This window comes from Anastrepha ludens, chromosome 6, assembly GCF_028408465.1.
Source record: "Anastrepha ludens isolate Willacy chromosome 6, idAnaLude1.1, whole genome shotgun sequence".
Classification (NCBI taxonomy): domain Eukaryota; kingdom Metazoa; phylum Arthropoda; class Insecta; order Diptera; family Tephritidae; genus Anastrepha; species Anastrepha ludens.
The window spans coordinates 6,188,152-6,206,812 of NC_071502.1; the positions used below are offsets into that span (position 1 = coordinate 6,188,152).

At 42.7% G+C, this 18,661-nt stretch overlaps 1 protein-coding gene across 1 annotated transcript; it reads right to left on the reverse strand.

Annotated features, from left to right (window-relative positions):
* Window positions 1-15,479: 15,479 nt before the first annotated feature.
* Window positions 15,480-16,772, reverse strand: LOC128865898 (uncharacterized). Its single transcript, XM_054106294.1, has 2 exons — window positions 15,972-16,772; window positions 15,480-15,803 (listed from the first exon to the last, which is right to left on the reverse strand). The coding sequence occupies exons 1-2, from the start codon at window positions 16,665-16,667 to the stop codon at window positions 15,681-15,683; spliced, it is 819 nt and encodes a 272-aa protein (XP_053962269.1). The 5' UTR covers window positions 16,668-16,772; the 3' UTR covers window positions 15,480-15,680.
* Between the last annotated feature and the right edge of the window lie 1,889 nt (window positions 16,773-18,661).

Genomic DNA, 18,661 nt, shown 5'->3' on the forward strand with positions numbered 1-18,661 from the left:
CCGAATCGTCACGGGAGATGATGCCTATACACCAATGTGATGCAAAGAAAGGAGCGAGAGGCTCCAGGAGGTACGCCAAAGCCAAGAGTCAAGAAGGATCTTTATCCAAAGAAGATCTTGATATGTATTTGGTGAGACTCGGAAATGCTCGAAAAGAATGCCATGGTCAACAAGGAGCTCCACATTGCACAGCTAACCCGAGTGAATGAGGCTATTCGACTGAAAAGACGTGATCTACATTGTTAAAGCCATGTTGGGAATGGGAGTTCCTTGAGCATCCGCTGTATTTTCCGGACCTTGCACCGACCAATTACCATCTTTTCCGCTCCCTGTCTAATCATATGAAGGGCGTTGCCTTCGATAACAAAGAGGTCCCTAAATACTGGCTCAACAACTGCTTTGACACCAGACCAGGTGATTTTTGGCGGAACGACAGCAACAAATTGGTCGAGAGGTGGGAAGAGGTTGTAAACAGCAACGGCGAATATATAATTGATTAACTTTTTGATATAATTATTGTTTTGTGATTAAGTAAGATTTTTGGACCTTTGCACGTTGGCAATGGCGAATATCGCAGGCGATGGAACGATGAGCTGTATGAGCTTTACGGCGACATAGACACGCAGCGAATAAAGATCCAGCGGCTTCGTTGGCTGGGTCATGTCGTCCGAATGGATACAAACGCTCCGGCTTTGAAAGTATTCGATGCGGTACCAGCTGGTGGTAGCAGAGGAAGAGGAAGGCCTCCTCTGCGTTGGAAAGATCAGGTGGAGAAGGACTTGGCTTCACTTGGTGTGCCCAACTGGCGCCGGTTAGCACGAGAAAGAAACGACTGGCGCGCTTTGTTAAGCTCGGCCAAAATCGCGTAAGCGGTTATCGCGCCAATTAAGAAGAAGAAGATTAAATAAAAGTCTTCGGTAAAAACGCTGTGAACTTATTTTTCTGAAAATGCTCTACTTTTATAAGAAACGAGTAATGCTCGGTAAAAACTGAAGAAAAATAGTCAAACCTGATGAAAATCTTTAGCTGCTATATTTCACTATTTTTTTGCGGGCCTTATATTGTATATGTATGCGTCTATAGTACTTGCGTTCGTGCGTATGCAGTGATGCATCCAACTAAGTATTTAGGTGTTCGAGGCGTATGTTTACGAAGTGGAGTACAAATTTATAACTCCACAACCGGCATGCCTGCCACCGTGTTACTTATTTGTAATAATATTCTTGCCTGCACACATACATACATACATTCCGGATCATATGCATGTATGTGTGAGTGCGAATGTGTCAGTCGTGTGCCCTCAACGACAACAGCTCCGGCAATAGCCATAGTTGGAATGTGAAATGAAGATATTCGCATAGTTTTACACGTACAGCAGTAAAAACCAGCAGTCAGTCAGGCGGGCGCACAGCTACACATGCATATACTCACACATGCACAACTAACCGCCAACCTTAATGTTCACTATGCAGCAGCCAGCTTTGTATGGCTTCATTAAGTATGAGAGCGTGGTGCTCTAGTGTTTCCTCACACCCACACATGCACCAATATCTTACCGACTCTACAAATTTGTGATTTGCTCTACTTACAACTACATGTGTACATATGTACACACATACAGGCATCTCGGCAGCATCGCCGTAACTTCCATGCCATTCTGCTTTCGCCTGTCCTCTACTCTATACTCAGTCAGTATATTTGTTATGGGTGGCGTGGCGTTGCTTGCTGCAGCAGTTAGTCGTCGTACTTACAAGCATACAAGCATACGTGAGAGCTGCAGATTGTAGCCGTCCATGCAGAGCTGCTGGCAGGACATAATGTGTGCAAATGGACTTGGCGTACCGAAACGCATTCGTTGCACAGTGGGACGAGTCAAATGTATGGTTGGAGAGATGGAATGCACTTATTTGTTCATTTCGTAGTGAAGTCACAGTATTTTTGTTGAGTTATTTTATTATTTTATTTTCATTAGTGAACCTTTTCATGGATTTGAAAGCAAGCGCTTTATGAGCGGCAACATTAAAAATTCTATAGTAAGCTGTCATTTAAATAAACAAATATTCGGGATACCAAAAACCATATGAAGTAAAAAACGTCAAACTAAAAGTTCTAGAGCCACTAGTACAAATCATTTTCTTCTTTGTTTATTAGCGCTATATTCGCTAACTCGATTTCGGCCGCGTTTAACAAAGCGAGCCAGTCGTTTCTTCCTCGCGCTAACCGGCGCCAGTTGGACACACCAAGTGAAGTCAAATCCTTCTCCACCTGATCTTTCCAACGCAGAGGAGGCCTTCCTCTTCCTCTGCTACCACCAGCTGGTACCCCATCGAATACTTTCAAAGCCGGAGCGTTTGTATCCATTCGGACGATATGACCCAGTCACCGAAGCCGCTGGATCTTTATTCGCTACGCTATTTCTATGTCGTCGTAAGACTCATACAGCCCATCGTTCCTTCACCTGCGGTACTCGACGTCACCAACGTGCAAAGGCACAAAAATACTCCGCAGAATCTTTTCCTCCAACAATCCAGGTGACGCCTCTTCGGTTATTCCCACCATCCAAGCTTCTGCGCCATACGTTAGTACGGGCATGATGAGAGCCTTATAGAGTGTTAGTTTTGCTCGTCGTGAGAGGACTTTATTACTCAAATGCCTGCTTGGTCCAAAGTAGCACTTGTTGTGTTAATGCGGGTTCCTAGATAAACAAAGTCCCTTACAACCTCGAAATCATAACTGCCAACAGTGACGTGAGTGCCGATACGCGACAGTATTGGTGATCTTAGGATCGATGTAGATGACCTCTCAACTTTTTGTTAAAAAATTACTTACGCCTAGCTGTGCCACTTACCTTTACTTTAAACTACTCTCTGGCCTCGAGTATTTTTGTTTACGATAGGAAAGAAGAGTCTGTAAAGTAGCAACAAAAGTCTAGTTCTATATTTAAAACCAGCAAAAAAATGATGTCCGCAATTACAGGTCGATCACAGAACTATGTTTAGCTTCCAAATTTGAGATTTTTGTAACTTGGATGGCTGTTTCCAATCGCTAAACGGCCACAAATCAGCCTACTTGTAGCGATTTTTTCTTCTTTGCATTTGAAGATAAGTCTCATGTGGATACTATCTTCATTGACTGCTCGAAAGCTGTTGTAGGTGGGGCTGTCTAAGGCCATGAGTGCAGCTTGGCTGTCGCTGCAGACACATACACTTCTGCCCCTTCATCTGTTTTCTACAACAAAGTTCATCGGTTCTTTCATAGCATACACCTCCGCTTGAAACACAGATGCATGCATTCCAAGAGCAAAGTGCAGTTTTGTCACGCTAGATTCCATGTAGACCCCAGAGCCGGAGCCGTGCTTGGTCCTGGAGTCATCCGTGAAATATCGAAAACAGTGTTTACCGGGTTAATTTTTTGAGTCTTCCCACAACTGAGCCTCTGGCAGCACTACACTGTATCTCTTTTCAAGCACGACTCTGGATGGCATGGAGTCAAAGGACATGGCGAGGATCAATGGATCGAAGTCCATCCTTACACTGTGTCCAGTGCCGTACAGGGGCCGTGCCAATCCCCATTGTGTTTCAGCCTGCAAATGGCCTTCAAGGCCCCTCCTTGAATGAAAACATCAAGTAATGGTAAACTAATCAGAGCATCTAATGCCGGGCCTGAAGTAGTCGGAAAAATAACGACGCAAGAGGTGGTCACAGTGCGTTGTAGGCTCGATAAGGTCCTCCTGACTCCCACTAGAGAGAGTCTACTCATCCAGACCAGTGATGCATAGGTGATAATAGGTCTTATCACAGCCGTGTAAAAGAAAGAGCACAAAAAAGAAAGACCCCACGTTTTGCCAAAAACAGCTTTGCACAGCCAGAAGGCTTTTAGTACTTTGAATGCCTTTGTTTCAAAGTGTGATTTCCAGCGGAGTTTACTATCGAGGATTACTCCAAGATATTTAATGTCTTTGGATAGCTGGATTGTGACTCCTTTTAGCTTTGGCAGAACGAGTCCATCAAGCTTCCTCTTTCTGGTAAAGAGGACAATACCAGTCCTGGCGGGATTTGCCGATAGCCCGTTCGCACAGCACCAAGTTTGAATCATATTCAGAGTTTTCTGCACTTTCCTACAGATATTCATAAGCGAAGGACCTGTTACCAAAGAGGCAACGTCATCCGCATATGCTTGTGCGTAAACTCCCGAGCCGTTTAAGGTGGTGAGCAGAGCTTCGATAACCATGCACCAGAGCAATGGAGACAGCACACCGCCTTGGGGGCAACCTCTATTAACCCCGGATAACACCAGCAGATCTTCCTCTGCGCGCACCGAGACGATTCTTTGCGCCAGCAGCGTACGAGTTCAATTCACTAGCACCCGGTCTACGCCGTGCCTACTAGCAGAGTTACACACACTGTCAAAAATGGCATTATCAAACGCCCTCTCTATGTCTAAAAAGATGCCCATAGCGTAGTCCCTCCTGTCGATGGCCAGCTCTACCCTAGCAACAAGGTTTTGCAGGGCCGACTCGCAGGATTTTCCACTCTGATAGGCATGCTGAAATAGAGACAGAGGGTGAGCCTTCAGCGACTTCTGACGTATGCGCAGTTCCACCAGTCGTTCGAGACTTTTCAGCATGAAAGAGGTCATGCTGATGGGTCTAAAGCTTTTGGGGCTGGTGTAGTCGTCTTTTCCAACCTTTGGGATGAAAGCGACCATCACCATCCTCCAAGAGCGTGGTATGTAAGCCAGTGCCAGGCATGCCGAGAAGATTTTCTTCAGGGCTGCTGTCACGGACTCTGCACCTTCCTTCAGCTTGGTAGGATATATGCCATCTGGTCCGGGCGACTTGTAGCAACTCGAATGGCGGCCTCATTCACCACAGATCTGGCAACGAACCAGTCATGCCGAGAAGGTGTAACAGCTTTGACAACTGCCTCTATCAATAAGGGCTGTTGCCGGCTGACGCTTATCTGATTACCAGGAAAGTGAGATTCCATCAGCAGGCTGAGTGTGTCACTTTGCCGTTCCGTGAAGGAGCCATCAGATTTCCTAAGTGACCCCAGCTTTGCAGTTGGGTCCCTTTTCAGGATCCTAACCAATTTCGCCGTGTCACCCAGAGATTCAATACCGTTGCTGAATTCCCTATATGAGGCTCTTTTCGATTCCCGAATAAGCCTCTTGTAGTTCTTCTGAACATCACGGTATCGCTCCCAGTCCTCTGCAAGGTTAGTCTTGAGGGCCCGGTTTAGAAGTTTTCTCGATTCACGCCTCAACATCTGGAGCTCTCGATTCCACCAAGGAACGGGAGTCCGGTTAGGGAGAGGTCGAATTGGACAGGTTGACTCAAAACATTCGATTAGGGCAGCGTTGAGTTTCTCAACAGCCGCCTCAATGGCCTGTTCTTTTCGAAGTCTTGGTGGCGTATCGTGAAGGTCCGGCAACGCCTCCCTAAGCTTCTGCCAGTCTGTTTTTCTGGGTTTTCTAGAGGGCAATGGCATTTGTGCCTCCTCGCCACACTGAAACTCAATGTACCTGTGGTCCGAGCACGAATCTTCGGCATGGACTCTCCAGTTCTTGATTGACCACCCAAGTTAGATCAATCACCTCCTGCCTTCTAGCTGTTACAAACGTTGGCTGTGAGCCCATGTTATGTATGTCTAGGTAAGAGGACACGATAAATTCGAATAGTCGAGAGCCCCGTCCATTGCACTTGCTGCTGCCCCAGATTGTATGCTGGGCATTAGCATCGCTACATAGGATAAGGCCCAGATTGCGCCGCTCACAGAACATCACGAGACTAGTGGCCTTCCCGCGTGGTGGCCCTTCCAGAGCATCGTAAGGAAAATAAGCAGATGCAATCACAAACTTCGATCATCCGCGTCTACCTACTAGCAGAGGCACGGCATGATAGTCATGTCGACTATATTCTTTCGCGCTCGCATTCGATGTCAGCTTTTATCTGCTGAAATCGTCGGACTTTTGCGAACCTCTACACACTTAAATCTCTGTGCTGTGCATTGGTTAGTTCAAGATTAGGGCAGCAAATAAGCGATGTACCGCGCCTGCTTATTTTCATCTCTCAGTTGATGTAAAATTCCATTCAGGTGAGCAAAAGCAGCAGGTTGCACTTGATACCACTGTGCCTTAGAAAGTGTTACTTGATTTTTATAGTTCCTTGCAAGCCATACAAGAGAATCACATTTTTGAAATTCTAATTCCTAAGACCGTCTAAGGTGTCAGCTCGAAATGCATATAAATATGAATGCTTGTGTGTAGCTTCAAGTAATGTGCTAAGGAAGACATACTCCTGAAGCGTAGGTATATATAAAACTTGAGCATGTATGTGTGGTGTTTGGTTGTACTTTAGTTTAAGTATTCAGTTACCAGCAGCTAAAGGACCTGAGTGATCCATGTAGCGGTAGTTTGTATACCCGAAAGATTTGATGTAGTTACAAGGAAAAGTAACAGTCGTAGACAGCTGTTCCTCCGCAGACGGAGACCCATACACACACACACACACACACATACACATCTAACATGCCTTCATTGTCACTGCAGCACACAATTTTCTTGGCGCGCTTGATTACCTTCACGCCCCCACCTTTGGGCTATGCTCATTTCCATTTCATTTCAAAAAGTGCTCAAGTGCACTTGTGGCCATGTCCGATGGGCGATTATGCTTGACACGCCGCACTCCCCTTCGCTCTTCGTTCTTCGCCTCTCCCGCTCCCCAACAGTGCGACCCCAGCTGCGCTTTTGGCTATTCAAAAAATTTGCTTTCCTTTCGCTGTTCTGAATTTTTTTAGATGGCATAAGACATTTGCTTGTCGCTGCTTAGGTATCTGATCTGCCTTTTCGTTACATGAGAGAAAGTGCGGTGATATTTTGTGCCATATACACACACACACACATACCAGCCACCCACACAGTTACACTTACGTACAAACAAATACTGGGCTTTTATATATTTATGCACAAGTAGACTCAGCGCAAGCGAGTGTGGGGCTGTAGAAAAACAATTACAAGTTTTACTTGCACTTGTGCGCCTAAAAGTGCGCAATACAATTTGCATAATACCCCAACACAGAATCGCAGCCACAGTTGTAGCCGCAAGAAGTGCAACCGCAATCGTGATACACACCACACCGCACCACACCTCACCACACCTCCCCACCACCACCACCGCCGCTGTAAAGCGAGAACAGTGTAATGCAAATGAGTGCAAATTGAATATAGTTTAGCGTTTTGTTCAGCACTCCAGGCATTTAAGCGAACGGGTCATTGTAGTGTCAGCGGGGGCGCGTTGGTGGCGCGCATAGTACAACAACTGGCTATGCGATACTCGCAGCTTTTTGCTATTTAATAGTACTTTTCGAAAATTTCCCAAGCAGCACCAGAAAAGTGCAGAAATTCTGTGTAATTTTGTTTTTATTTTAAATCCCCTGCCTGTAGTCCTTTTGGGATGCTAGGTTTTGTTTTTTCCTTGTTTGAGAATTGAGTTGAGAATTTGCATAACAAAAATGATGAGGTTACTAAAAAGAATAAAAGTAATTCATAATATCCACTTGGCTTATGCAAAATTATTTCAAACCACTGACGCAAAATATTTTTTTTTCATATAAATTTTTATATGCATGGCACAGTGCAAGGTGCCATGCGACCCGTGCCTATTGGGTGGTTTGCAGTCAGGGGGTTTTCTGTCCGACTGTATTTCTACGGAGCGACCTCGATAACGGGTCTCCTAGGGGTATAACAATGAACTTGCCGTGGTATGGGGCGCTGCCACGGTCGACTATTATGTTTTCCCTTCCTCTTTATAAGATCACCATGTCAACCACGGTGGACGGTGATCGTAAGAAACAGACAAGCAGTCCTTAAATGCAAAGAAAGCTATAGCTTCCACCCCCAAATCTGGATCAAACCAGATTTCTTTTAGTACGATGGAAGCTGGGATAATTAAGCCTAGTGGAAGTGTCAGTACATCCAAGCCCTTCACGGCTAGCCCATTTCGTACGGCGCAAGCTGGCGCTGAGGACAAACCTGGCAACAGCAGAAGTGGCGGTACTAACAATAAACCTCTGGCCAAGAAGTCAATTTCCTGCACCACCAATACCGGGACTAGCCCTGGTAAAGGTGGTAAAGCTGGGTCTTAAACGACTGATACCTCCGAAGTAGCAGAGCCTGCACGGCATGTCTGCAAGGAGAGACGTGCTGCCTTCAGGCTACTGGAGCGATTCCATAGGGGGAGTGGACTGTCAAACAGAAGCACTCTTTTAGCTGGGCGACAAGGGTAACGGAGGAGTCCCGTCGGGGTTCTGAACCGAACCTAAAACGTCAGTTGTCGGACGACCCACCCAGCAACTCCAGGCATTTACAAGCATGATTTCTGTCGTAGCTGCAGGAATGAGGAGGAGTTGAAAGCAACTCAACACCTTTTTTGCACATGCCCGGTTCTAGCCATTGGCAGGAACCGATTTTTAAAATCCTACTTCTTAACAAATATAGATAATCTATACATGTTTGGTATCAATAACCTTTTACACTTTATCAAAACCTCAGAATGGTTCAATATGGAGAGGGAAATGTAGCCCAGTCCCCGCGGCTCACAACGGACCCATTTCATGGTCTAAGTGGCATCGCTTCTTCTATGTGCGATGCCGCTGCCAAACCTAACCTAAACTAATGGCACAGTGCGAACGTAAACGTTATACAGGAAAAATGTCATATGCACGTGAAACAAGCCTAGATTTTTTAGTAGTGCTACGTACTTAGTTCTTAATTTTTTTACCAATTTAATTTTTCAGAAAATAGTTTTAAGGGATGTAGCTCCTCCAGCACTTTCAAATTTTCCATTGCTTTATTTTCTTTTTTTTTTTGCTTTAAAAATTCATTTACAATCTAAAGAATATCTTTTCAATGTTTTAGGTTTAATAGGAAGTCTAGAAAGTCCCTATAAAGTCAGTGAAGTGATGCGCGTCGAACGAAAGATAAGTAAAACGAAAATTTTAAGGGGTTAGAGGTAGTCAGAGGCCCGAAAAATGATGTTTTCAATTATGTTTTCTTTATTTTTTTTGCTAGATAATTGCTTTATTTTACAAAAATAAAAATATAGAATTAATACATCATATTTCGACTTGACTTTAGCAAAATTTCAGAAAAGAAAATTAATAATTGTAAAAGTTATGGCTGTTTGGGTGGAAACCGTTTCTCCAGATGTCCCTTCCGGTGATCACCACAAGTCCTTGGCGATTCCTCTAAAATCAATCGGATAAGGGAAATTAGTTTTATTAATAGATAATCTCGTGCCTGATTGAAGCTCTTTTTTGAAAACTAACAATTAACAATATGGCGGCCTCAGGAAATATTTTTCAGATTATCGAGAAAAAATCCGACAATTAATTGTAAAAACAAAATCGAAATTTTTGAAAAAAATATTCTTCAATCAGGCACATGTTCCTTTTGTTTTTCAAAAGCAGAATATTATTGACATTAAAAACATAACAGGTGGCGCTAAAGTAATCCTCCTATCAGAAAATGATATAAATTTTGCGCTTGGCCCCTAATGTCAGTTCTGTTTTGACATTTGTGTAGTAAACACATGCGAAATACACGTTAATAAACAATGTTACGCTACACTGCTCCAGAACGCGGAATATTGCTGACTATTTATTTGACCAATAATCGGTCGGTGACTTTGGCACAACGTGAATTTCGACGCAGATTTCCTCGCCGTCCAACGCCTACTGGTGAAACACTGCACGTTTAGCCGTTCGCCTCGAAGAGACTGGCACAACACGAGATGCTGCCAGGCGTCGCAGACCCCGGAGTAGCCGTTCTGCAGAGAATATTGCTGCTGTAGCCGAGGATGTCATGGAAGCGCCGTCGACATCGACCAGACGACGTGCCACGCAAATGGGTATCAGTCGACGGTCTTTACAGCGAATTTTGGTACAAGATTTGAAGATGTTTCCGTACAAAGTCCAGACGGTGCATCAGCTGTTAGCTGCTGACCGCCAATCACGTCTAATATACGCTCAAGCCATCCTCAATCACCACCAAGAGGAAGATGATTTTTCATCAAAAATAATCATGAGTGATGAGGCCCATTTCCATCTTAGCGGGTACGTAAATAAGCAAAATTTACGCTTCTGGGGCACTGAAAATCCGCGTGTAACCCACGAAGAGCCATTACAACCGCTCCAAGTCTTTGTATGGTGTGCTGTTTTCGCTGGAGGAGTCATCGGACCTTTTTTCTTCGAAGACGTCGCGTTCCAAACGGTTACTGTGAATGGTGAGCGCTACAGAGCAGTGATCAACGAGTTCTTTTTGCCGCAACTTGATGAATTGGGATTGGAAAACATGTGGTTCCAACAGGACGGTGCAACGGCACACACTGCACGTGCCACAACCGATATGCTGAAGATGCATTTCCCGGGCGCCTAATCTCCCGTTTTGGCGATTTGCACTGGCCAGCAAGATCGCCTGATTTGACCGCTCCAGACTTCTTTTTGTGGTGCTTTTTGAAGTCGCGGGTTTATGTCAACAAGCCTCAGACTCTTGCAGCTCTTAAAGACAATATCCGTCAAGAATGTGAGGAGCTATCGCCGGAAGTTTTGGCCAAAGTGATGGAAAATGCCATAAAAAGGGCTCAAATGGCAATCAACTGTGGCGGCGGCCATTTACATGACATCATATTCTCGACTTGATTTAAAAAAAATTAAAAGACCACCTTGTAGTTTTGAGAAAAACGCCAGTTCTGCCATCGATTCCGGAGCGCACGAACGCCCTTTGTTAAGGGGTTATGCGCAGTTATGACTTTCAAAAAAATCGATTTTTTATTGCATTTTTGTAATGCAGATATATTCAAAAGTATACGCACGAAATTTGAAGTAGATCTAAGCAATACTTTCGGAGTTATACCGAAATATGTAGAGATGCCTCGGCACGTTCTAAGGTAGGTATTGAAACTTTAAACGTGTTTTTTTCAAAACGGCATTTTTCAAGTCGGTGTACACGATATCTCGAAAACGGCTTGTTTGATCGGTCAACCGTTTTAACTCAATCTTTAAAAATACATTTTCTAGTAATTAATCGTTCCTTTTGTAAATCTGATACTTATTTTCCATTTTATAATCAATTTACGGCCAAATTTTAACGTAAAAATCGAAATAATTTCTTTTAAAAGCTGCCATTTTGTGAAAATTCACTATTTTGATTAGCCGAACGATTAATTACTAGATAATCTAATATATTAACAAAATTTGTTTGGTTTTTTGATTTCAGATAATCCAATCCTGAGTTACGATGTACACCGTAAATCGTCTTTTTTTGAAGGAGGTTCCAGAAATCGCCTGCAGCGCGCTCTATAATCAACATTTTCATAAATAAAAAAATGTGTTACGTTCTTGAAGGATGCTTTTATAACCGCCAAAAATTTTCAAATTAAAATATTCTGAAGTTTTTTCAGGATAAATCCTTGACAACCCGTCTTTTATTTGCTTCATAACTGCGAATAACCCCTTAATTGTTGAATATTCGAAAAGTATTTGTCAAATTCATTTCAAATTTTCGCACAATATTTTTAAGATATTACACTTTAAGAAAATGTAAAAAAACCAGTTCCGATTTTTTTTGAAAGTTCTGACTACTCCTAACCCCTTAACCGCATTTTTCTCGAAATGTGTTTTTTTCGCGCTGTCGAATATAACTCAAAAAGTAATCAAGACACCAACTTAAAATTTTATGGGAATATTCTTTGATATATTAGCCACGTATCCCAAATTTTCTATTAATTATCACTAAAAATATTGTTTTGCTCAATTTGCTTATAAAAAAATTTATAATTTCTTTCTTTTTCACTTCCAATTTTTATTTTTTTTTTAACAAAAAATAGGTTAGTGCAAAGCGGAATAACTTATTTTAATGAAAAATTTTGGCCTGGTTGATTTCAGTTGTTTACAAGACGCTGCACATTCCACGGCGCAAATTAAAGGAGCCACATTGGAGCAGCTGCTGCGCCGCCAATTTTTTTTTCCAATAAAATTTTGTATATTCATTTAAGATGAGTATTAATAATATTACATTAATATTGTATAATAAATATTAGAGGATGGTTTCATATGTAGAAGTCCAAGCAAGTGGGGAAAGTTACTGATCGCCATTCACTTGAGGGTGGCCAGGACGATTCTTCTGCATATGGTTCAAGCAGCTCACAACGGCCGGGATTAGCCCACGTATCCTCTGGGTAGCTTCCGAACACCCGTTCGGGAGTGAGCTAACGTGAGAAGGCGAAACATTCCCGGATAGCTGGTTGTGCGCTGTGTTTGAGACCCGCCACTTAAAAATCCCCTCCAATGAAAACAAGCACAAGTCTCGGATGAGACCTCCCTATACTGCTGACAACCACTGCAAACGAAATAAAGATTACGATTTGAGGGCATGCACCTGGAATGTCCGTACCCTTAATGGGGAAGGTGCCTCTGCCCGGCTAGCTGATGTTCTCGTGAGAGTAAACGCTGACATCGCTGCTATTCAAGAGACGCGATGGACGGGGCAAGGCAAGAAAAGTATAGGACCTTGCAACGTCTACTACAGCTGCCATGTAAAACAGCGCAAATTCGGTGTCGGATTTGTTGTGGGAGAGAGACTTCGTCGCCAAGTACTGTCGTTCACTCTGGCGGACGAGCGTCTCGCAATAATCCGCATCAAAGCCCGTTTTTTTAACATCTCGCTGATTTGCGCCCACACCCCGACGGAAGAGAAGGACGATGCGACTAAAGATTCTTTCTATGAGCGCTTGGAACGTTCCTGTGAGCACTACTCCCGCCACGACACAATAATCGTGCTTGGCGACTTCAACGCCAGAGCAAGGAGGGAATTTTTGGTCCCACAGTCGGAAAACTCAGCCTGCGCAACGAAACATCCGGTAGCGTATAGGGGCTGATCGACTTCGCCGGGGCCGGAAACATGGTGGTCTGCAGCACCAGATTCTAGCATAAACAGATACACTAAGCTACCTGGCTGTCTCCTGATCGGAAAACGCGAAACCAGATCGATCATGTTGTGATAGATGGAAGACAGGTATCCAGTGTTTTAGATGCGCTTACTATCCGAGGACCCAACATCGACTCGACTCTGGCATGCACGATCAATGGAGCTGCATTTCTCGTTCTCTACGTACCGTCGCCGAAGAAGAAATCGGATTCCGCCGAGCCCTAACAAACAGTTGGTACAACGTGGAATGTCATGATCCCGCAGAAAGAAAAGATGCTGCCTATAGAGCCAGGCTACAATCGGGCGCGACGCAAGCCATGTGTGCCCCTATCGTTGACGGCAGAATTGTCGTTCCAGGTGCTGGTAAGGCTGTATGATGAGCTGTATGAGCTTTACGACGACATAGACATAGCGCAGCGAATAAAGATCCCGCGGCTACGCTGGCTGGGTCATGTGGTCCGAATGGATACAAACGCTCCGGTCCTGAAAGTATTCGATGCGGTACCAGCTGATGGTAGTAGAGGAACGAAGCTCGTATGGCCAAAAAAACATATGTTTTTTAACAATGGATCAAAAAGCAAAATACTGAAAACAAAAATAAAAAATCTTTTCTCGTTTCCGTTTTACATATTTTTAAAGAAACACCCAAAAAACACCATTTCAAATCAGGAGAGGACCTTAAACTCCTTAAAAAATTAAATTGATAAGAAAATGAATAGCTTGGTATGCAGGATTATTCCATAATATCTATAGCTTCATACGAAATTTTTCGTGGATAACAGAATAAATCAGATCTTCGTCGTACGTTATTATATACCAATTCGTGATCAAAAAGTTGCTGAAACAAAGCCCTTTTCCGACTTTGGTTGTACATTCGGTGCGTAATTCATTGTTTCGAATTCAAATGAGTTGGCTGGCATTTTCCGTGTGAATGAAAATAACGATTGTAATAAAAAATGGATTCAAAAAAAAAAAAACTTTCTTCCGTCAGCAACACACTTTTGTAAAATTTTTTATAGTTTTTAAAATGCACAAAAAATGTCACAAATATAAAAGTCCGAGGTATGGAGTACAAACACAGAGATGAATTATGCATAAACGGCAGAAAAAAAAAACCAAAACCACCAAACCAAAAAACCATTTAAATATCCACCATTTAAATGTCCACCTATCGGTAGGAACCGTAAAACAGTCCTTTCCACCAACACATGAATTATCCTAAAGATCGACTATTTTTATAATAATTATCAATAATTTTATCGCGTTGTTCTATTGTGCAAAATTGTGCATCTGTCTGCTAGACAAATACCAAGGAATTAAAAAGAAGTACCGCCTATGAATTATTCACTACTGGCATTTACGTCTAACATTTTGAAAGACATATAAAGATATGTGTTTGGAGATACGAAACAAAAGTTGATAACAACTTTAAGTGGAGTGTAGTTTGATTCAAGAATACGTCCTTGCATTTTTTTAAAGCACTTGACAGTTTTACCCCTGCTGTTTTATGCCAATTCCGAGAGTTAAATGGGGTTTTTTACGAAAAGCCGTTTTATGAAATGAATGCACTTCGAAGTTTGCCATCACCAGCCGAGGAGCAACCGCTGTTAGAAAAAATTAGCCTTTAACTTGATGCTTCATGAGCACAGTGGTCGAAGGAGCACAATGGCCGAATGATAGTCATGCAGAAACAGTGTGTGGCCGCGCAGATACCGTCCGCGATAAACGATAGCACATCAACTTTTTGATCAATTATGTCTAATTTTCTTGTTTTAATATTCATTCATATTTGCGTATAAGTCGTATGTAGTCCATTGTCTAACAATCTAAGCCAGCCTTGTCAATCATACCTAGACTTATTCAGGTTATTAAAAGCAGTATTTGGCGCTTAGCTCCTGAGCTATAGAAAAAATGCTAAGGCAATTGCCGGAAAGCATTTATTAAAACAAACTTCAATTGGCAACTTCCAACAAGTGGTCATCGCGTCATTTGCTTTTTTTATTTTTTACGAACACCGGCGATTTTTTTTTTTTTTTTTTGCTTGCTTCCATTTCTTTTACTCGGCCCCATTTTTCGTATTGCGATTAAATTGAAGTTCATCTGTAAAACCAATTATACAGATTACATAAAATACCGTGTTAGCATTAGCGCGCCAAAGTGATTACAGTCGCACTGGCATCCATCTGTAACGTATGCCCAAACAATACTTAATCAAGCAGGACATTTTTTAATATGAGATTTTTCTTTCCATTGTATCTATCGTAACTGGGTTGCACTTAAACAATATGAAATGCAAAAAAATAAATCAGCATCTTAATCACCATTATCATTATCACTACAAGTCTTGTGCGGACCATTGCTTCCACAACTAAATTCATCCTTCAGAAAAATTATGGATTTTCGCATACTTAACTTTGTATTTGTTACATTCTCACTTCTTCCATATTTTAATTTGCAAATAAGAGAGATTTGATTAAAATAAAAGGCGGTCGATATACAAAAAATTCTATGCAGTAATTTACTTTTAACAGTCAGTGTGTAGAAAAGTGTATAAATTATATAAAAGTATCAATTCATATCGCTCTGCTTCATCGCAGAGCAAATTTCTTACTTTCACTGCGCCCGCTTAATTCAATATAATTTTATGCTCCAGTTAAATGCAACACTGCGCTTCACTTTAATGATTTCCATTCACATTATGGCAAAGCTAATGGCACGGGCCCCCAGGAAATCACTTTAAATGCAGTAGCCTCCAAGCTTTTCACATCGACACCATTCGAACTCAGCGTTTTAATTATTGCCGTCAGATTAGAAGATTTCTGCAAAACGGCATGCGAAGCACACCAAAAGCGAAAGGGAGTGAAAAGAACAAAAACAAAAATAGAAAAAAAAACAAAAAACAAATCAGCGATGAAGCGGAAACTTTTCAATTTGCAATCTGTCAGGCGGCTGTAGCGCAGCAGCAATCAGTCAGCCCAGTTACTCACCAGCGTCACATCGACCATCGGACGCAGTTCGGCGCTGCGCAACGCTGCATAAAATTGCGCGAACGCCAGATTTTGCTGACGCTTCTGATTAATCAGTTGAGCGTATTGGTCGCGCGGCAAGTGGCCCAGAAGCTCCTCTACAAAACTGTTAAACGTGCGTAAGTGCGGGACGTGTAGTGGCGTTGATGGTGTGGGGGCAAAGCGATTCAGTTTCACAGCATCAACTTCGCTCTCCTCCGGCTGAACCACCGCCACTCCGTTCCCCAGCTCATTCAGCAGCACGAAATTGAGTTGCGGCTCAATCTGCAGCAGCACATCGGATGTGCTCGTGTTCACCGTACCATATGTGGCATGCAGTTGGGCAGCAGCAGCGGCATTAGCAGCAGCAGGCACAAGCAAATGCAAATAATCCAAAATTGCTACAACCTCTGGTATTTGCTGGGCTTGCTGCAACAGCTTAGTAAATTGCGTACTGCGTACATAATTGAACACTTCGCGAAAATTCGAATCAATGATGTAGTGCTTAGCGACGATTTCGTCCACTGTGGACGTGGGTATCAGATCGAGAAAGTCTTTTAGTTCGTTGATGATTTCCGGCGAGATTTTCGACGCACTATACGGCACAAATATTGCTGATCTAGTTGTTGTTGCTACTGCAAACAACAATAGCAGAACCGACTTTGTGTGTGGAAACATTTTCTTCGCTTGTTTTTTTGTTCCTAACTCTGAGCTGCGTGCGCTTACTCACACCGTTCAGCTATTGTCACACCCAGTCACATACTAAATCGTTCACTCAATCGCTCACTGACCAACGGTTCACTCGCAAACGTCAATTTCGCTGTTGGTGTGCTGACGCTGCGGTCGACGTTTTTGCTTATCAGTTGCTTTAATGACGTGGAGTTTAGAAAATACACTTTGCCTTTGCCGTTTCCATTGTTGTTTATCGCCAATTTTGTTTTTCTTCCAAGCCGAAGTCTCCGTTTTCAGATTTGCTTCAGAGAACTTGTATACTGAGCCATGTATGAGTATGCATACATATGTATGTATGTATATGTGTGTATACACACTTTGTTGGTACGTTCTCCGATTGGCTTGAAAAAATAAACATTCATATTGTCGTTTATTCAATTGCCGCCGAACAAAAGCGAAAACGTGAAAAGCGGTATGTGCGATTAAGGGGTTAGGCCACTGTTTAATGTCAAGAAATCCATTTATATTTAAAAATGTCCTAATATCTTACCAATGTCTCAATACCTTCTTTGAAGACAGCCGGACTCAGGTTGAGCCTATTGACTATAAACTATTAATAAATGATTTTCCAATGACAGGTGTTATTCCGCTATTTCGGTAGGTGTCACTTTTGCTGCTGCCATTTTTTGATATTTGACAAGTAGAAACTACGCCATTAATAAAAATGGAACGATAGACGCTTTAAGAATGCACTGAAATTATTAAAATTCACTATAAAAATGGTGAAAATTTGTCAGAGACGGTTCGTAAAACTCGAACATCTTTGGGTCATCGTGAAGCACCTTGTCGAACCGCAATACAGATATTGATGAAAAAATTCGAGCTGTTGGGACAAGTTAGTGATGTGAAGAATAAAACCCGTGCACGTCGCTCAAGAACAGCCGAAAAAATATAAACCCAGGTTTCTCCATTCCTCGTCTCGTCCTCGTATTTTACATAAAGATTTGGGTCTTAAGGCTTATAAAGTCCAGTTAACACAATAACTCAAGCCGGCCGATCATTAACAACGTCGTGTCGTTGCTGATTAGATCGTAGAAATGCATCAATAATCCGGAATTCCATCGAAAAATCATCTTGAGTGATGAGGCTCATTTCCACCACTGGTGTGCAGTCATTGGACCGTACTTTTTCAAAAATGAGGCTGGAGCAACAGTTACGGTGAATGGATTGCGCTATCGAGGGATGATTAACGCGTTTTATGGCCGGAATCGGATGGTATAGATCTAGACAACGTTTATTTTCAACAAGATGGCGCTACTTGCCATGCAAGTAACGAAACCATTGATCTATTACGGGAATAACACTTCTTATTGGAAAACCCGTTACATATCGATTCATAACTAGATTCGGTATGGAAATATGTCTGAAACTTTCATACTGGTAGGGAAGTAAATAATTGCTCCCATACCAAAATGGCAATTAGTGTTATGGGCGCATTGAAGGTGAGCTTGTAACTGGTCGGCAGTCGGGCATCCCTTTCGACCGCTTTCGAATACCTCGAAATTGAGCTCATGTGGATACCTGGTCACAGGGGCATTGTAGGCAACTTCTGGGCAGGTAAGATAGCTAGATAGGGGATCAGATAGGTGGTTCCTCCATGAAATGATAGTATTGCGGTTTCTTTATCAAAATACGGCCTGCTCCTGGCAAGGTGAGCTACACGTCAAGTCGGCGGGTGCTGGGCAAGTACAAACACTTGCAAGGACGAGAGATTTTTCTGACCGCGGGTGGGTCGGAGGCGTTCGAGGGTGCATTTAAGTTTAGAATGGCTTCAGGTCTCGAATTTTGTGGGTGTTCTTTGCCTTGGCATTACTTTGCCTTGAAACTTGGCATTACTTCGAGTCCTTTTTGCAGCGGATGTATGGAGGGTAAGGTGGAATCAGCCCAGCACCTTCTGCCATCCATTATTATAAAGATGAGACAATAACTAAAGTTAGATC

Excerpts from the sequence above, each read along its gene's own strand:
- LOC128865898 (XM_054106294.1), bottom strand. The coding sequence starts at position 16,667 with ATGTTTCCACACACAAAGTCGGTTCTGCTATTGTTGTTTGCAGTAGCA. Across the intron at positions 15,804-15,971 it reads CGATGGTCGATGTGACGCTG|AAATCTTCTAATCTGACGGC; the intron begins GTGAGTAACTGG and ends GCCGTTTTGCAG.